Source organism: Dermacentor variabilis, unplaced genomic scaffold (genome assembly GCF_050947875.1).
Source record: "Dermacentor variabilis isolate Ectoservices unplaced genomic scaffold, ASM5094787v1 scaffold_13, whole genome shotgun sequence".
NCBI classification, from domain to species: Eukaryota; Metazoa; Arthropoda; class Arachnida; order Ixodida; family Ixodidae; genus Dermacentor; species Dermacentor variabilis.
In genome coordinates this window covers 40,842,155-40,856,258 of record NW_027460291.1, presented here as the reverse complement: position 1 = coordinate 40,856,258, position 14,104 = coordinate 40,842,155, and the positions used below count along the sequence as shown (strand labels likewise).

The 14,104-nt window shown below is 46.9% G+C and overlaps 1 protein-coding gene across 1 annotated transcript; it reads left to right on the top strand.

Moving 5' to 3' along the window:
• Positions 1-328: 328 nt before the first annotated feature.
• LOC142566650 (uncharacterized) lies at positions 329-1,792 on the top strand. Its single transcript, XM_075677485.1, has 2 exons — positions 329-392; positions 1,407-1,792. Exons 1-2 carry the CDS (start codon positions 329-331, stop codon positions 1,790-1,792), a joined length of 450 nt encoding a protein of 149 aa, XP_075533600.1.
• The last annotated feature ends 12,312 nt before the right edge of the window (positions 1,793-14,104 follow it).

Sequence of the window (14,104 nt, the reverse complement as noted above, 5' to 3'; positions counted from 1 at the left end):
TGCGTGCGGCATGCTATGGCTGCTCATTGCTGCCGCCATCCGATTGCCAGTAAATTAAGTAACTGCTTCAGCAGCAAATGTATACTCCTAGCTAAAAGATATTGTGACACTCAGCTCAGCGTTACCGCTAAAATTGGGCGTGTATATGCAGTTTTGACTGAGGAGCTTTTGTTTGTCTTTACAGGCTGTGTATGACAGAGGTGCTCCCCTGCGCAATTGTTGGGGTTTTGTGGATGGTACGGCAAGGCCCATTTGCCGCCCTTGAGTGAACCAGCGCCTGTATTTTTCTGGGCATAAGAGGCACCACGCACTGAAGTATCAAGCAGTGATGTGTGCCAACGGGATTGTGTGCCAACTTGATGGGCCTTATGAAGGGCACAGGCATGACGCTGGTCAGTGTTTATTTGTTTAATGTAGAGTTTGTAAAACAATTACAGCTAGATCAACTGTATAGAATGTTTGTTAGGGCGTTGCAAGCACTGTAGTTGACCCAGAGCCAAAATAAGACACAATACCACGGATAAAGCACCGACTTTCAATTGACTCATTTTATTGGGTAAATGTTTACATATGTCCGTGAAATACCTTAAGATCTTTCATGAAAATGCAAGAACACGGGCGTTATTGCTCTACAGGTACTGCAGTGCATGCTGTTATCCCAGTCATTTGTGTCCTTTTCCTTGCTTTTTTTGCATTCTTGCTTCCTACTATAATGAGTTGTGCACTTTGCTGTGTCATATATAAACATTTACCTAATGAAATCTGCTAGTTTAAAGTCAGTGCTTTGTCTGTCGTATGGTGTCTTTCTCTTATTCAACGTCAGCTATAACGCTGCCCTTAATACAAACGTTTACATTTGCAGACACAAACGAATTGTGTGTGCGAACTTCTTGGGTTCAAGCGAGACCCCAGCAGAGTTTAGATGTTGCACATGGGAGCCACTTGTGTCCCCCTTATCTAGAACCAACTTCTCTAAGCCAACTAGATGCCCACACACTTAGAATAATTCCTACACATTGCCTACACCTTTCTCCTCATTTTAACCATCTGTAAACAATTTTTCATGTTTATTTCAATGAGAGTTTCACAGAAATGTAATATGAAACCACTGCTTTTGCCTCATTGCCGCATTGCTACTGCATGTTGTTTACCATGCCACTTACACTGAGGTGGAAATGCATTAAACACACATACAGGTTGTAATTTGGAAAAGATAACCCCCCATAATTAATTTTATTGTCCGAAATGTGGAGCTACAACCATCTGCTACGAATTGTTCTGTGGTACGGGCCATCACAACCTATCGAAGCACTGCCTGAAACAGTCTCAGAGCTAGAGCAACCCTGCAGTGAAGATACACAACTTCATGACCATGTTTAAAAGCATTTATTCCTTTTTTTACACAGGCATCCTGCGCGACAGTGGCCTCTACGAGAAGTTGGAGTGGCTAGTGCAGGGCAACTCTTACTGCATCTATGGTGACCCTGCGTATCCTTTGCGCCCTCTCCTGATGAGGCCTTCTGCCGGTGCTGCCCTCACTCGCCAGCAAGAGCTCTTCAACAAGCAAATGAGCATAGTTCGTCAAGCATTGGAATGGGGATTCGGCAAGACTGTGGCTGAGTTTTCATTCCTTGATTTCAAAAAAAATCTGAAGCTGCTGCTGCAAAACCTTGGGCAAATGTACCCTGCCGGAACTCTGCTTGCGAATTGCCACACATCTATCCATGGAAGTCAGACTGGCATGTTTTTTCGGTATCCGTGCACCTCAACAGCACGAATATTAGGTGTCTAAAGGAGTACCAAGAGGATATTAGACTGTTCATCGTTTTCTTTAAATGAAGGCACTTGAGCTCGAAACCTCACAAAATATATTAAGAAGCCTCGGAGTAACCTAATTATTTTCTTCAGCAGCTCCGTATCCGAGGAGATGTATGTGGCACGACATCCCGATATGAAGGGTGGTGACGTGGCAACAGAGCATCTTGACAGTTTGGCACACACTGCAGCTTGCTCGGTCATCTGCTATGCTGCTGCTCTTCATTGCGCAGCTCAGTGTGGCAGCATAACAAACCCCCTGATCGCAAGTTGAAGAAAATGCAACAATTTCACAATGGCCTGCACCAATTTAACCACCACCACCCTTTGCGTCATGATAGTATGCCACATAGATCTCCTGGGAAAGTAAACCAAAATGGTTGTGCAATAGCCCTAACAGTAAATTGTTTAGAGTGGTTTGGGGCTGATTAGCAGACAGGGTCCTGCATATTTCACTTAGCGGGTTCGAAAAAAGATTTGTGCTACTGCTGCACTGTTCTTCCTAATATTTTCCAAAAGGACCGCATTTTTGAGTCTACAGTGTTCAGTGTAACACTTCTCATAGTTAATTTCCTGATTCTTAAGAAAAAAGTGCAGCTGCCATGACGGCGTGACCATAAACTTGTGTTGCCACCTGCCGTCAGCTACAGCATCTGCTACAAGCCTACGAAAAAGAACCATGTTTCCAAAATGTGCAAAACTAAGCTTGTCCGCAATGCAGAGAGTGAAGAGTGCGACAATGAACTCGCTTTGTGTCACATGAACCAAAAGGAAGGTATTCCCGCCATTTTGCTCGAGGTTCTAATGATAAAGTTATACGCATGGAACTTGCCACGGGCGCAGCAATGTCAATAATGACAGAAGTAGAGTGTGCGAAACACTTTCCAAATGCCTCTTGCAGACAAGCAAATGTCAAATTAGCCATGTGCAATGGCACGGCAGTCCCCACGCTAGGCGACATGGATGTAAAGGTGCAATACAAAGAGCAGTGCTTCGAATTGCCACTGGTCATAGTGAAAGAAGCGCAGGGTGAAGAATGCCTACAGTGTGTGGCTTTCTAAAATCAAAATAAATTGGCTTAAAGTCTTGTCTGTAAAGGCTTTCGATAAGGAGACGTCGCTTGCTGAGAAATTTCGCAAAGTCTTTGATGCGGGTTTTGGTACCATTAAGGGGCTGAATGCAACATTAAATTGAAGGGTGAAGTGTGCCCTGTATTCATGAAAGCACGACCAGTGCCACATGCTTTGCGCGAGGGAGTTGAGAAAAATTGGTCAAGCTAGAAACAGCTGGTGTCATATACAAGGTCAGACACAGTACTTGGGCAACGCCGCTTGCAAGCAGTGGTGGAGCAGATACAGCGCAATATGCCGAGAAATGCCTGCTACTTAGATGTAGTCATCGCAGGTGACAATTGCAAGGAGTGCTACCACAGAGCGCAGCAAGTGCTTCAACGCCTAAGTGAGCACAGCATAAAAGCGAACGCTAAGAAATGCAGTCTCTTCCAGCAGCGCGTCACATCTTTGGGGCACAAGATCGACAAGAATGGCTTGCACCCGACGGCGGAAAAGGTAGGAGCCATTAGAAAATTACGAAGGCCCACTAGCGTGACCCAGCTGAAGGCTATTTTGGGTTTGGTTAACTACTATGGGAAATTTTTGCCAAATTTGGCCTCGGTCTTGGAACCATTGCACTACTTGCTTCAAAAAGAAACCAAATGGCACTGGCCACGTGAATGTGATGAGGCATTCGGCAGATGCAAAGAAATGTTGACTGATAAGGGCTGACTGACTGACTGACTGACTGCAACTCTATGATGTGAAAAAAAATTCGATCACATGCGATGCATCCGATTATGGGTTACGTACTGTGCTATCGCACCTGGTGAACGGGGAGGAAAAGCCAGTTGCTTTTGCTTCACGGTCAGTGTCTGTGTCCGAACGTAACTACGGGCAAATTGAAAAAGAAGCGCTTAGTATCGTGTTTGCTGTAAAAAAAATTCACAAGTACCTGCACGGACGGTCTTTTGATATTGTTACAGGAAGGAAGAAGCGTGCGTCTATTTACATATGGCTTTTATGGCTAAGCCAGCAAGCGTAGAGCAGCGATAATGCTACACTCTTGTTCGTCGTCTCCAAGGCCACCATCATCGTCCTCCTTTTCCCACATTACCGACTGTGACATCACCCCCGTCGGAAAAAGCACCTTATTGGTGCGGCTCATCGGTCTGAGAAAGGTAGGGTTTGAGGCGGCTGACGTGGATGATGTCAGAGAGAGGTGAAGGCACCGTGGCATCGAGCGGAGACACTTCATATGTGACAGGGGTCACCTGGCGAGGGATGCGGTAAGAGCCATAGTACCGCGAGAGGAATTTCTCCGAAAGACCAACATGCCGAGTTGGATACCAAGCACAAGAGCACCTGGTTCGTTGTGCACGTCGTGATGGCGCTGGTCGTAACGGCACTTCTGTCGTGTCTGTGAAGCAGAAAGACGAATGCATGCAATCTGACGTGCTTGGGTCGCTGTGGCTATGACATCCCCAGTGTACTCTGTCGGCGAGTCGAGTGTGGTCGAAAGGAGAGTCTCGAAAGGCAAAGTCGGCTCACGGCCGAAGAGGAGATAGAAGGGTAAATATCCAGCTGTGTCGTGATGCGAGGAATTGTAGGCGAACGTGACAAATGGTAGAGCAATGTTCCAGTCGCGATGATCGGAGGAAACATACATTGCAAACATGTCAGTTAATGTGCGGTTCAAGCGTTCGGTAAGACCGTTAGTTTGAGGATGGTAAGTGGTAGTAAGTTTGTGTTTAGTAGCACATGATCGAACTAGGTCGTCTATGACTTTGGCAAGAAAGTTTCTGCCGCGATCGGTGAGAAGTTGACGAGGTGCACCGTGGTGTAAGATAACGTCATGAAGCAAGAAATCAGCGACGTCTGTGGCATAGCTGGTCGGTAGGGCTCTAGTAATGGCATAACAAGTTGTATAGTCCGTAGCGACGGCAATCCACCTATTTCCGTCATTTGATATAGGGAATGGTAAGAGAAGATCAACGCCAACGCGGAAAAAGGGGTCGGCCGGTATATCCAAAGGCTGCAGCAGTCCGGCGAGAGGCACAGCTGGTCTTTTCCGGCGTTGACACGACCCACACGCGGCAACATAGCGCCGGACGGAGCGGTTGAGCGGGGCCAGAAAAACCTTTGCCGAATTCGGTCATACGTCCGCGTGACGCCAAGGTGTCCAGTGGTGGGAACGTCGTGCAGTTGCTGCAGTACAATCTGTCGCAGATAAGATGGAATGACGGTTAGGAGCTCGGGCCCGTCGGGGTGCATATTGCGGTGATAGAGGATGCCATATTGTAGTACGAACATGTGAAGGGATGGGTAAGACGGATCAGAGAGCAGGCGTTCGATAATAGGGCGTAACGACTCATCGCGTCGTTGTTCAGCGCAGAGAGCGAAAGGCAAGGCAGAGAGCGAAAGAACGCAGATCGGTGCGACATCCACTAAACCGTCCGGTACATCGACGGGATGACGAGACAGGCAGTCGGCGTCCTGATGTAGGTGACCCGACTTGTAGACCACAGTGTATGTGTATTATTGCAGCCGTAGGGCCCAGCGACCGAGGCGTCCGGTGGGATCCTTGAGGAGGAAAGCCAACAAAGGGCGTGGTGGTCGGTTATAACTGTAAATGGTCGACCATATATGTAGGGTCGGAACTTGCCCACCGCCCAAATTAGGGCGAGGCACTCGCGCTCAGTAATCGAGTAATTGCGCTCGGCAGGAGAGAGGAGGCGACTGGCGTAGGCGATGACGCGCTCGTGCCCATATTGGCGTTGAGCTAAAACTGCGCCGATGCCGTAGCCACTGGCGTCAGTGCGGATTTCTGTTGGAGCGGAGGGGTAAAAATGGGCGAGAACAGGAGGTGTGGTAAGCAGCGTGATGAGTTGCGAGAAAGCAGACGCTTGTTCAGAGCCCCAACAAAAAGGAACGTCTTTCTTCAGGAGGTCAGTAAGGGGATGGGCAACATGGGCGAAATTTTCCACGAACCTGCGGAAGTAAGAGCAAAGGCCAATAAAGCTGCGAACATCTTTAGCACAAGTTGGTACGGAGAAATTCTGCACAGCATGAACTTCAGCTGGGTCGGGGCGAATTCCTGACGAATTGACGAGGTGTCCGAGCATGGTTATTTGGCAGTGACCGAAGTGGCACTTGGACGAGTTGAGCTGTAAGCCAGCGGTGCGAAAAACAGAACAGATGAAAGTCTTTCAAGATGCGTCGCAAAAGTTGAAGAGAATACGATGACGTCATCCAAGTAGCACATACAGATGGACCATTTCAAACCACGTAAGAGCATGTCCATCATCCGTTCAAAGGTCGCCGGGGCATTGCACAAGCCAAAAGGCCTTACCCGTAACTGATATAGGCCGTCTGGTGTGACGAACGCGGTCTTTTCACGGTCCATTTCATCCACAGCAATTTGCCAATATCCAGAACGAAGGTCTATAGATGAAAAATAAGTGGCACCGTGGAGACAATCCAGAGCATCGTCAATGCGGGGAAGTGGATATACATCTTTCTTGGTGATCGTGTTTAGATGACGATAGTCAACGCAGAATCGCCAGCTGTTATCCTTCTTTTTGCCGAGAACAACAGGAGATGCCCACGGGCTGGAAGAGTGTTCAATAAATCTTTGGCAAGCATCTTGTCAACCTCGCTCTGAATAACTGGTCGCTCAGAAGGCGACACCCGGTATGGGCGTCGGCGAACAGGTGCTGGCGAGGCAGCACCTGTTACCAATCACCAATTACCAATCACCAGCCCTTGACAATTTTGTTTGATCCTAAACAGCCGGGCAGTACAGTGGCTACTGCAAGAGGGCATCGCTGGCTGACATTTTTGGCCGTACAGCTATAGAATCGAACTCAAGCCAGGACTGGCTATCCAGATTACCGACGCATTGTCCCACTTACCCCTACCCAACACAGGCAGCAACCCTGAGGAAATCTTACTTTTCGGCCCTAAGTGACTTGCCGTTAACATCAAAGGATGCCAGCCCGGAAACGGGGCGCAATGAAATGCTGAGAGCTGCGCGTGACATGATTTGGCATGGATGGCCCAAAGCACTGTCCGGGGAGCGAAAGTCATTCTGAATATGCCAGTTGGACCTGCAATTGGTCTTCTGCAATTGCTGCATGAACATCACTTGGAAATAACCCAAATGAAAGTATTAGCAAGGTCAATAGTATGGTGGCCTGGACTGGACAAGGCCCTCAAAAACATTGTGCACAAATGTGAAATATGCCTGACTGTACTCCTTGTAGCGCCACCCGTACCTTTATCGCCGTGGCAAGTGTGTCAAACTCCGTGGGAACGAGTGCGTTTAGATTTCACCCAAGAAAAAGGAAAGACATTTCTTGTGGCTATTGACACGTATTCCAACTTCTTGGAAATTAATATCATGAACAGAACAACCACCTCGAAGACAGTTGAAGACAGTGGTGCACTCTTGGTTCGCAGCGCATGGCCTTCCTCTGGAGGTAGTGACGGACAGCGGGCCACAGTTTTGAGCCGCTGAGTTCAAAGATTTCCTGCAAGCTAATTGTGTGATGCACACACTGATGCCACTGCACCACCCGCAGCATAACGGCGCGGCGGAGCGCGCAGTTCACACAACTAAAAAACCACTGCTCAAACAAGTGCTAGAAGAAACATTAAAGGGCACTAATATAACACTTCAACACAGAATAGATAACATAGTATTCTGCTATCGAACAATGCATCACACCTTCACACAGGAAGAACACCTGCTGAATTGTACGAAGGAAGCTGCGGACCCGGTTGTCGCTGCTACACCTAGACATAAAAGGTGCAATGAGCGCTAAGACTGCCAAAATAACAACGTCTGCTGATATGCGCAGAGATCCGTCGCGAGTGTTTGCTGTAGGTGATCGTGTACTAGTGCTTTCTGTGCGCGGAGAAGTGGTCTTCAACATATCTTGTGAATGTGCGAAAGAAAGTGCGGTTCGTGCACGCGGACCACCTGCCACCATTGAACATAGATCCGACGATACGTGACCCACTGGTTGAAGTAGGACTGCCACATGCACCTGACATCACTGATACTGCACCGACGACAGACCAAAGCCAGGAGTAACCATCGCCAGCAGCGACTCCATTACATTCCGGCAGTCATGAGCAGCCGGTACCCGTATACGATGGAGCGCAAGGAATTCGCGCCCACCTGATTGCCTAACTTATCATTTCTAAAATTGTGCGTGAAGGAAATGTTGTAACGTCATCAATCATTTGCATGGCATATTTGTGTGCTCGCAAGTTACTGCTGGCTGCGCATGCGCCAAGAGATGACATGTGCTTATTAGGAGCCAGAGTATCGTTGTGTTCTATTCTTGTTGACTTGAGGCTGCCATCAGCGCCTCGATAATAAAGTATCTTCTAACCCGTGCCTGGTATTAAGCTACAACAGGCTGCGTCCATAGCTCTATGACACGCCACTCTCCGAAACACCAATGTACCGTGCCAACTGCACTGAAAGCGCTCCTCTCAGATTGTTCGATCGCCCCTCATTCCGATGTCCATCGTATTGTTGAAGTACGGCAGATCGTTGTCTTCGTTGACAGCCTTTTGCTCCTCCCTCTTCATGTACATGCTGTGCACTTTCAGATAGATGACATGGACTGAGAAGCTGTCAAGCTTGATGGTTCGCGAGCTTGAAATCTTCATGTTGTGAGGTCTTCTTTGCAGATGCCAAAGGCCCACACAGACGCTCCGCCTTGGATTTGATGACAGTGTGGGGAGATACTCTAGTGTCCTCACTAACAACAAGGTACTTCCCGGACGTGTTTCTCCGGTAAACGCTTCCTGGTGTGGGCTTACACATTTGCAATTACTTGCTGGCATGTCGTGACAACTTCCATGTACGAACCTTCGAAAAAATGCACATGGGAGAGGTGGTTGAGGCCGCTGAGCTGGACGCCATTTCCTCAAAACCGAATGCTAACCAGAAAGAGTAAACACGACGACTAGTGCTGCGGGGAGAGCAAAAAACACAATCGAGATGTCTCGAAGCCTTCAACGACGGTGATGGCGTGAGATTGTGTATATAGACTGGCCAAAGCCTTACTATGGCCCTACAGTCGTGTCGAGCCCCTAAGTCACCAGGATGGCTCTTTTCTGGACGGGAAGTGAATGTAATGAACACCGGTGCTACTTGTAGAAGCAGAGGGCGCTGCTTATGCAAAAGAAGACATTTTGACAGTGCAAGACACGCGCTGGTTCTTCCATTGCTGGTTAACTCGCTGTGTCTGCTTCGCCATAAAAGAAGAGTGCTATTAGCAAATGCTCCATTACAAAGCACTCAAAAATGTAGCCTAAGTGTAGGTGCACACGAACATTTGTAGCTATTTTCAATATGATGCCTGTGGAATCAGCCGCAGAAATGTTCAGTGTCAGTAGTCGAGATATGTTGTTTGTGTCTACTTATCGACATTATGTAGAATCTGCCTTACATGAATTTACGGGCAACACATTCAATATCAGCATGACAACATTTAATTCTCAGTATTTGTCCCCCTATTTTTACGACATTGCGCGTGTTGGGAGAAAATGAGCAGATCATTGGCATGTCTTCATTTTCAGTACGAACTTGTCTCACCATGTGATGTGAGGAAATAACTATTAAGCTGCTGCTGTTGTTCTAGTGCAAAGTAGTGTAAAATATGTTGTGTGTACATGCTTTCACAATCTGAACTCTGCATGTCAGTTTGCAGTGCCGTGCAATATTTTTCTGTATATCTATTCATTTGATGCCCCAGGGTGTAGCTGACACCTTTTACATTCATGTGAAAAATTCATGTTAACATCAAAAGTACCTTGCCTGTGATACACTGCGCTCATGTCCAAGCTTGAAGTGGCCTTCAAAGAGTTCTCCAATAGCATGCTTGTTCTTTTCATCAATAAACTAGTGATGTTTTGTGTTTGGCTGCTGTATTTTTGTGTACAAGCTTCCTTCTAAGCATTCGCATGCACTCCAACAATATTGTGTTATTGTTGAAATGGGCGAATACCAACTTTTCGAATACTATTTATCGAATATATAGTACATTTATTCAAATGCAAACACATACATTTACCACAGGACATCATCTGGCCATTTTCCTTCACGACCTGCATGTTAATCTTGACCCTAACCTTCAGACTGATGCCATATTCCTGTATTTCGCTAAAGCATTTGACACGGTTCTTCATAAATGTGTGCTCCTAAAACTGTCTCAGTAAAATTTACGTCCTGATGTGGTATGGTGGATTGAAACATTCTTGAATAACCGCTCTCAGTTTGTCTTCGTTAATAACCATTATTATAACAGACGTAACTCCCCGCCGACTCCAACGGTGATCTTGGCAAGTGCGGCTAAGGGGAAGCGCGCGGAGGCTGTAGTTAATCAGAAATTAGAGGAAGATCTGGCACAGCTAAAACAAGTTGTTGCAGCAATGAAACAACAAATGGCAGGATTGAGTAAAAAGAACACGAGATTAAAAGAAGTCTACAAACACCAAGTTGAAAAACGAAAACAGAGCGAACGTACAACAAACACAATGGAGAGCAAGAATGAGAACATGGAAGAAAACGGCGATACTCCACAACTTAAACGCAAGACCGCAAAGATTATTGAGGACAGAGGGACCAAACCCAAGAAAACTAAAACCGCAAGCATAACAAAGGAACGTCTAGAAGAATTTGAACCACAGACTTGACAAAAAGATAGAAGAGCACACGTGCCAGATGGAAGAATCAATTGAGGCGGCCATGGTCAGCATAGTCACACAACAACTACAACCCGTACACCAACATCTTGGGAATATAAAGATAAGAGTAAGGAGTTTAGAAGGAAGAATAGACGGTGTAGACCCCGCAAAGGAAATAGAAACATTCCAGGCAACTCTCAAGTCTTCTTTACTGCTCAAGTCGTCGATACTAGATCTGACAACCTCTAAAATCACAGCATAATCATGGCCAGGCAAAGAAAACGTAGATATACCATATGGCAATGGAATTGCAGAAGTTACCGAAGTAGATGGGGGCGAAATACGAAAACACCCGTCTGCTTAGATTTAGGTGCACGTTAAAGAACCCCAGGTGGTCAAAATTTCCGGAGTCCTCCACTACGGCGTGCCTCATAATCAGAAAGTGGTTTTGGCACGTAAAACCCCATAATTTAAGTTACCGAAATAAAAAATCGAATCTCTATCAACATCTAAAAATGAAATACAAGCCAGACATAATTCCACAAGAAACGAATGGTCTCAACAAACTATCAGAGTACCCATCCATAGGCAATGCCGTAGGAGGAACCAAGGTCCTTACGACCCTAGTCAGAAGAGACCATGCGGTTGTACATGATACACGAGTCACAGATATAGACAATATACTAATTGAAATTATACCATCAAGGATAATCAACTCAAAGTAGTTGATTGGGTGAAACTCAGGAAAATAAGGGAATAGATGAATATAGAAACCATTACAGACATTGATCAGTGGACAGCCAACCTAAAGAAAGATGTCTCCAAATCAACGCAGGTGATCCCACAAGAGGCTCAGCTAGAAGCGATAGACAGCCGGCTCCCCTCCCATCTGGGAGGCCAAAAAAGGGCTGCAGCAATGGAAAACATAGAAACGCAAGATTCAGGAAGAAGCCAGCCTTACTAAACAAAGAAATAGAACAATATGTACAACAGCTCCAATAACGACAATGGGTGGAACTATGTACGGAGATGGATCAGCAACTTAGCATGAGCGCACGAGCAAGACGTGGAGGTTACTCAAATATATCCTTAACCCAGACGAAACAAAAACGGTGCACAGGCAAAACATGCACAAGATCCTATACGCGTATAACGGAACAGAGAAAAAATTCTTGAGAGGTCGAACTCGCATACATATCACAGGCATCGCTATGTATTCATTCCGAATACGAGGGGGAACAGAATTCCGACCTTGATGAAGAGTTTAGCGATGCAGAAATAACAGCAGTCCTGCACAAACTCAACACCAAAGCGGCACCGTGCCCAGACACCCTTACAAACAAGACACTCCGAAACCTGGACGACGCGTCCACTGGCAAACTAACAGAATACATCAACGGGTGCTGGAAACAAGGAAAGATACTGCAGCAGTGGAAGACAGCACAACTCAGCTTAATACCAAGGCCTAGCAAACATCTACAACTCGGGAATCTAAGGCCCATATATTTAACTTCCTGCGCGGGCACACTAATGGAGCATGCCTTCCCCGCGAGGCTCACCAACTACATAGACGACAATGACTTATTCCCGAAAATGATCATAGGATTCCTAAGAAACCTGTCTACGCAAGTCGCCATGCTGCAACTGAAGCACCAAGTAATAGACGAACCAGGGAGATCGACTCGAGCGATCCTCGGGCTAGATCTCAAGAAGGCATTCGACAATGTGGCACACCAAATCAGCAACCTTGGCTTGGACGAGCGGACGTACAACTATATACGAAACTTCTTAACGGATAGAGAAGCAAAAATCACGATAGGAGATCTGATGTCCGAGAAAGTGCATATTGGCAATGCAGGCACACCGCAGGGATCGGTTATATCACCTATACTGTTTAACGTGGCTCTGATTGGTCTTCCTAGCAAATTACAAAGTATCAAAGGACTTAACCACACAATCTATGCAGATGACATGACGCTATGGGATTAGTGATGGCAGTGATGGATCGATTGAACAGAAACTACAAGAAGCAGTTGAAACAGTCGAGAAATACCTAGAAGGCACCCGTCTAACATGCTCGGCCAAAAATTTTGAGCTGTTGCTGTACAGACCAACGCTAAAGGGGAGACCTCCCAAGAACCGCAGCACACAAACCTACAAACACATACAACTCATGACCCAAGATGGGCGACCCATGCCCAAAGTCAAGAAGATAAGGGTGTTGGGATTAATCATAGAAGCCAAAGGCACCAATGGGGAAACCACTCGAAAAATTGAAGCCCATGTTTCTCAGACGATGCGACTGATCAAGAGAATCACCAACAGGCACGAGGGAATGAAAGAAGCAAGCATCATGAGAATCATCCAGGTGTTCGTCATAAGTCAGATCATGTATGTGGCGGTATACCACAGATGGTGCGCCGCAGAAAAGCCGAAACTAGACGGCCTGATTAGGAAGATATATAAACAAGCGATTGGACTGATGCTAAGCACGAGTACGGCGAAACTCCTAGAGCTGGGACTGCACAACACGCTAGAGGAGCTAATAGAAGCGCAATGTATAGTGCAATACGAACGCCTCTCCGAAACGACGGCGGGCAGACACATCCTTGATAAATTAGGGATCCGCTACCACAAGCAACATGGAGACAAACGGGACGCACCCACGGAAATAAGGGCCAAACTCACGGTACCCACCTTGCCCAAGAATATGCCACGAGGGCAGGAGAAAAATCAGGGCAAAGAACATGGCGAAGAACTACGGAAGAAACGAGGATGCGGTCTTTGTAGACGCTGCACGTTACAAACACAAACGCAGCTTTGTCGCAGCAGTACTGAACCACAACATACAATGCTACACAAGCTTGACTATAAACACAACACGCATCGAAACAGCGGAGGAAGCGGCTATAGCATTAGCCATAGCAGAAACCAGCACATACTATATAATCAGCGATTCCCAGACGGCAGTACGCAACTTCGCGAATGGCCGGATCTCAGCTGAGGCGCTAAACATACCGAGAAAAGGCAAAACAACAAGGGAAGACAGATGCGTCCAAATCCTACGGATACCAGCCCACACCACCGACTCACCGGGTGAGGACAATCTTAATGCGGCAGCACACAACGTAGTTCGAGGACTCACTTTCCGAGCTGCGACGAACATAGACCCCTCGACAGGGCCCTCCGAAGTATGGGAATGGGAAGACAGAATAACCAGGTTCAACGACATCACGAACTATTACAAGATGCAAAGATGCACTCATCCACCACCCTACCCACAACTCAGTAGCTTGCAAGCTGTCCAGTGGCGACAATTACAAACCAAATGATAGAAGAGTCCAATACTAATGCACGCTATTTATCCAGACATATACACAACAGATAGATGCAAAGTGTGTAGCACCAGAGCCACGCTAGAACATATGCTACGGGAATGCTAGGCACTAATACAGCACAATGAGAGCGAAGCCCCCATCAACAGCCTCCGCGCGTGATGGCAGGCCACGCTGCTCAGCTCGAACCTGGAA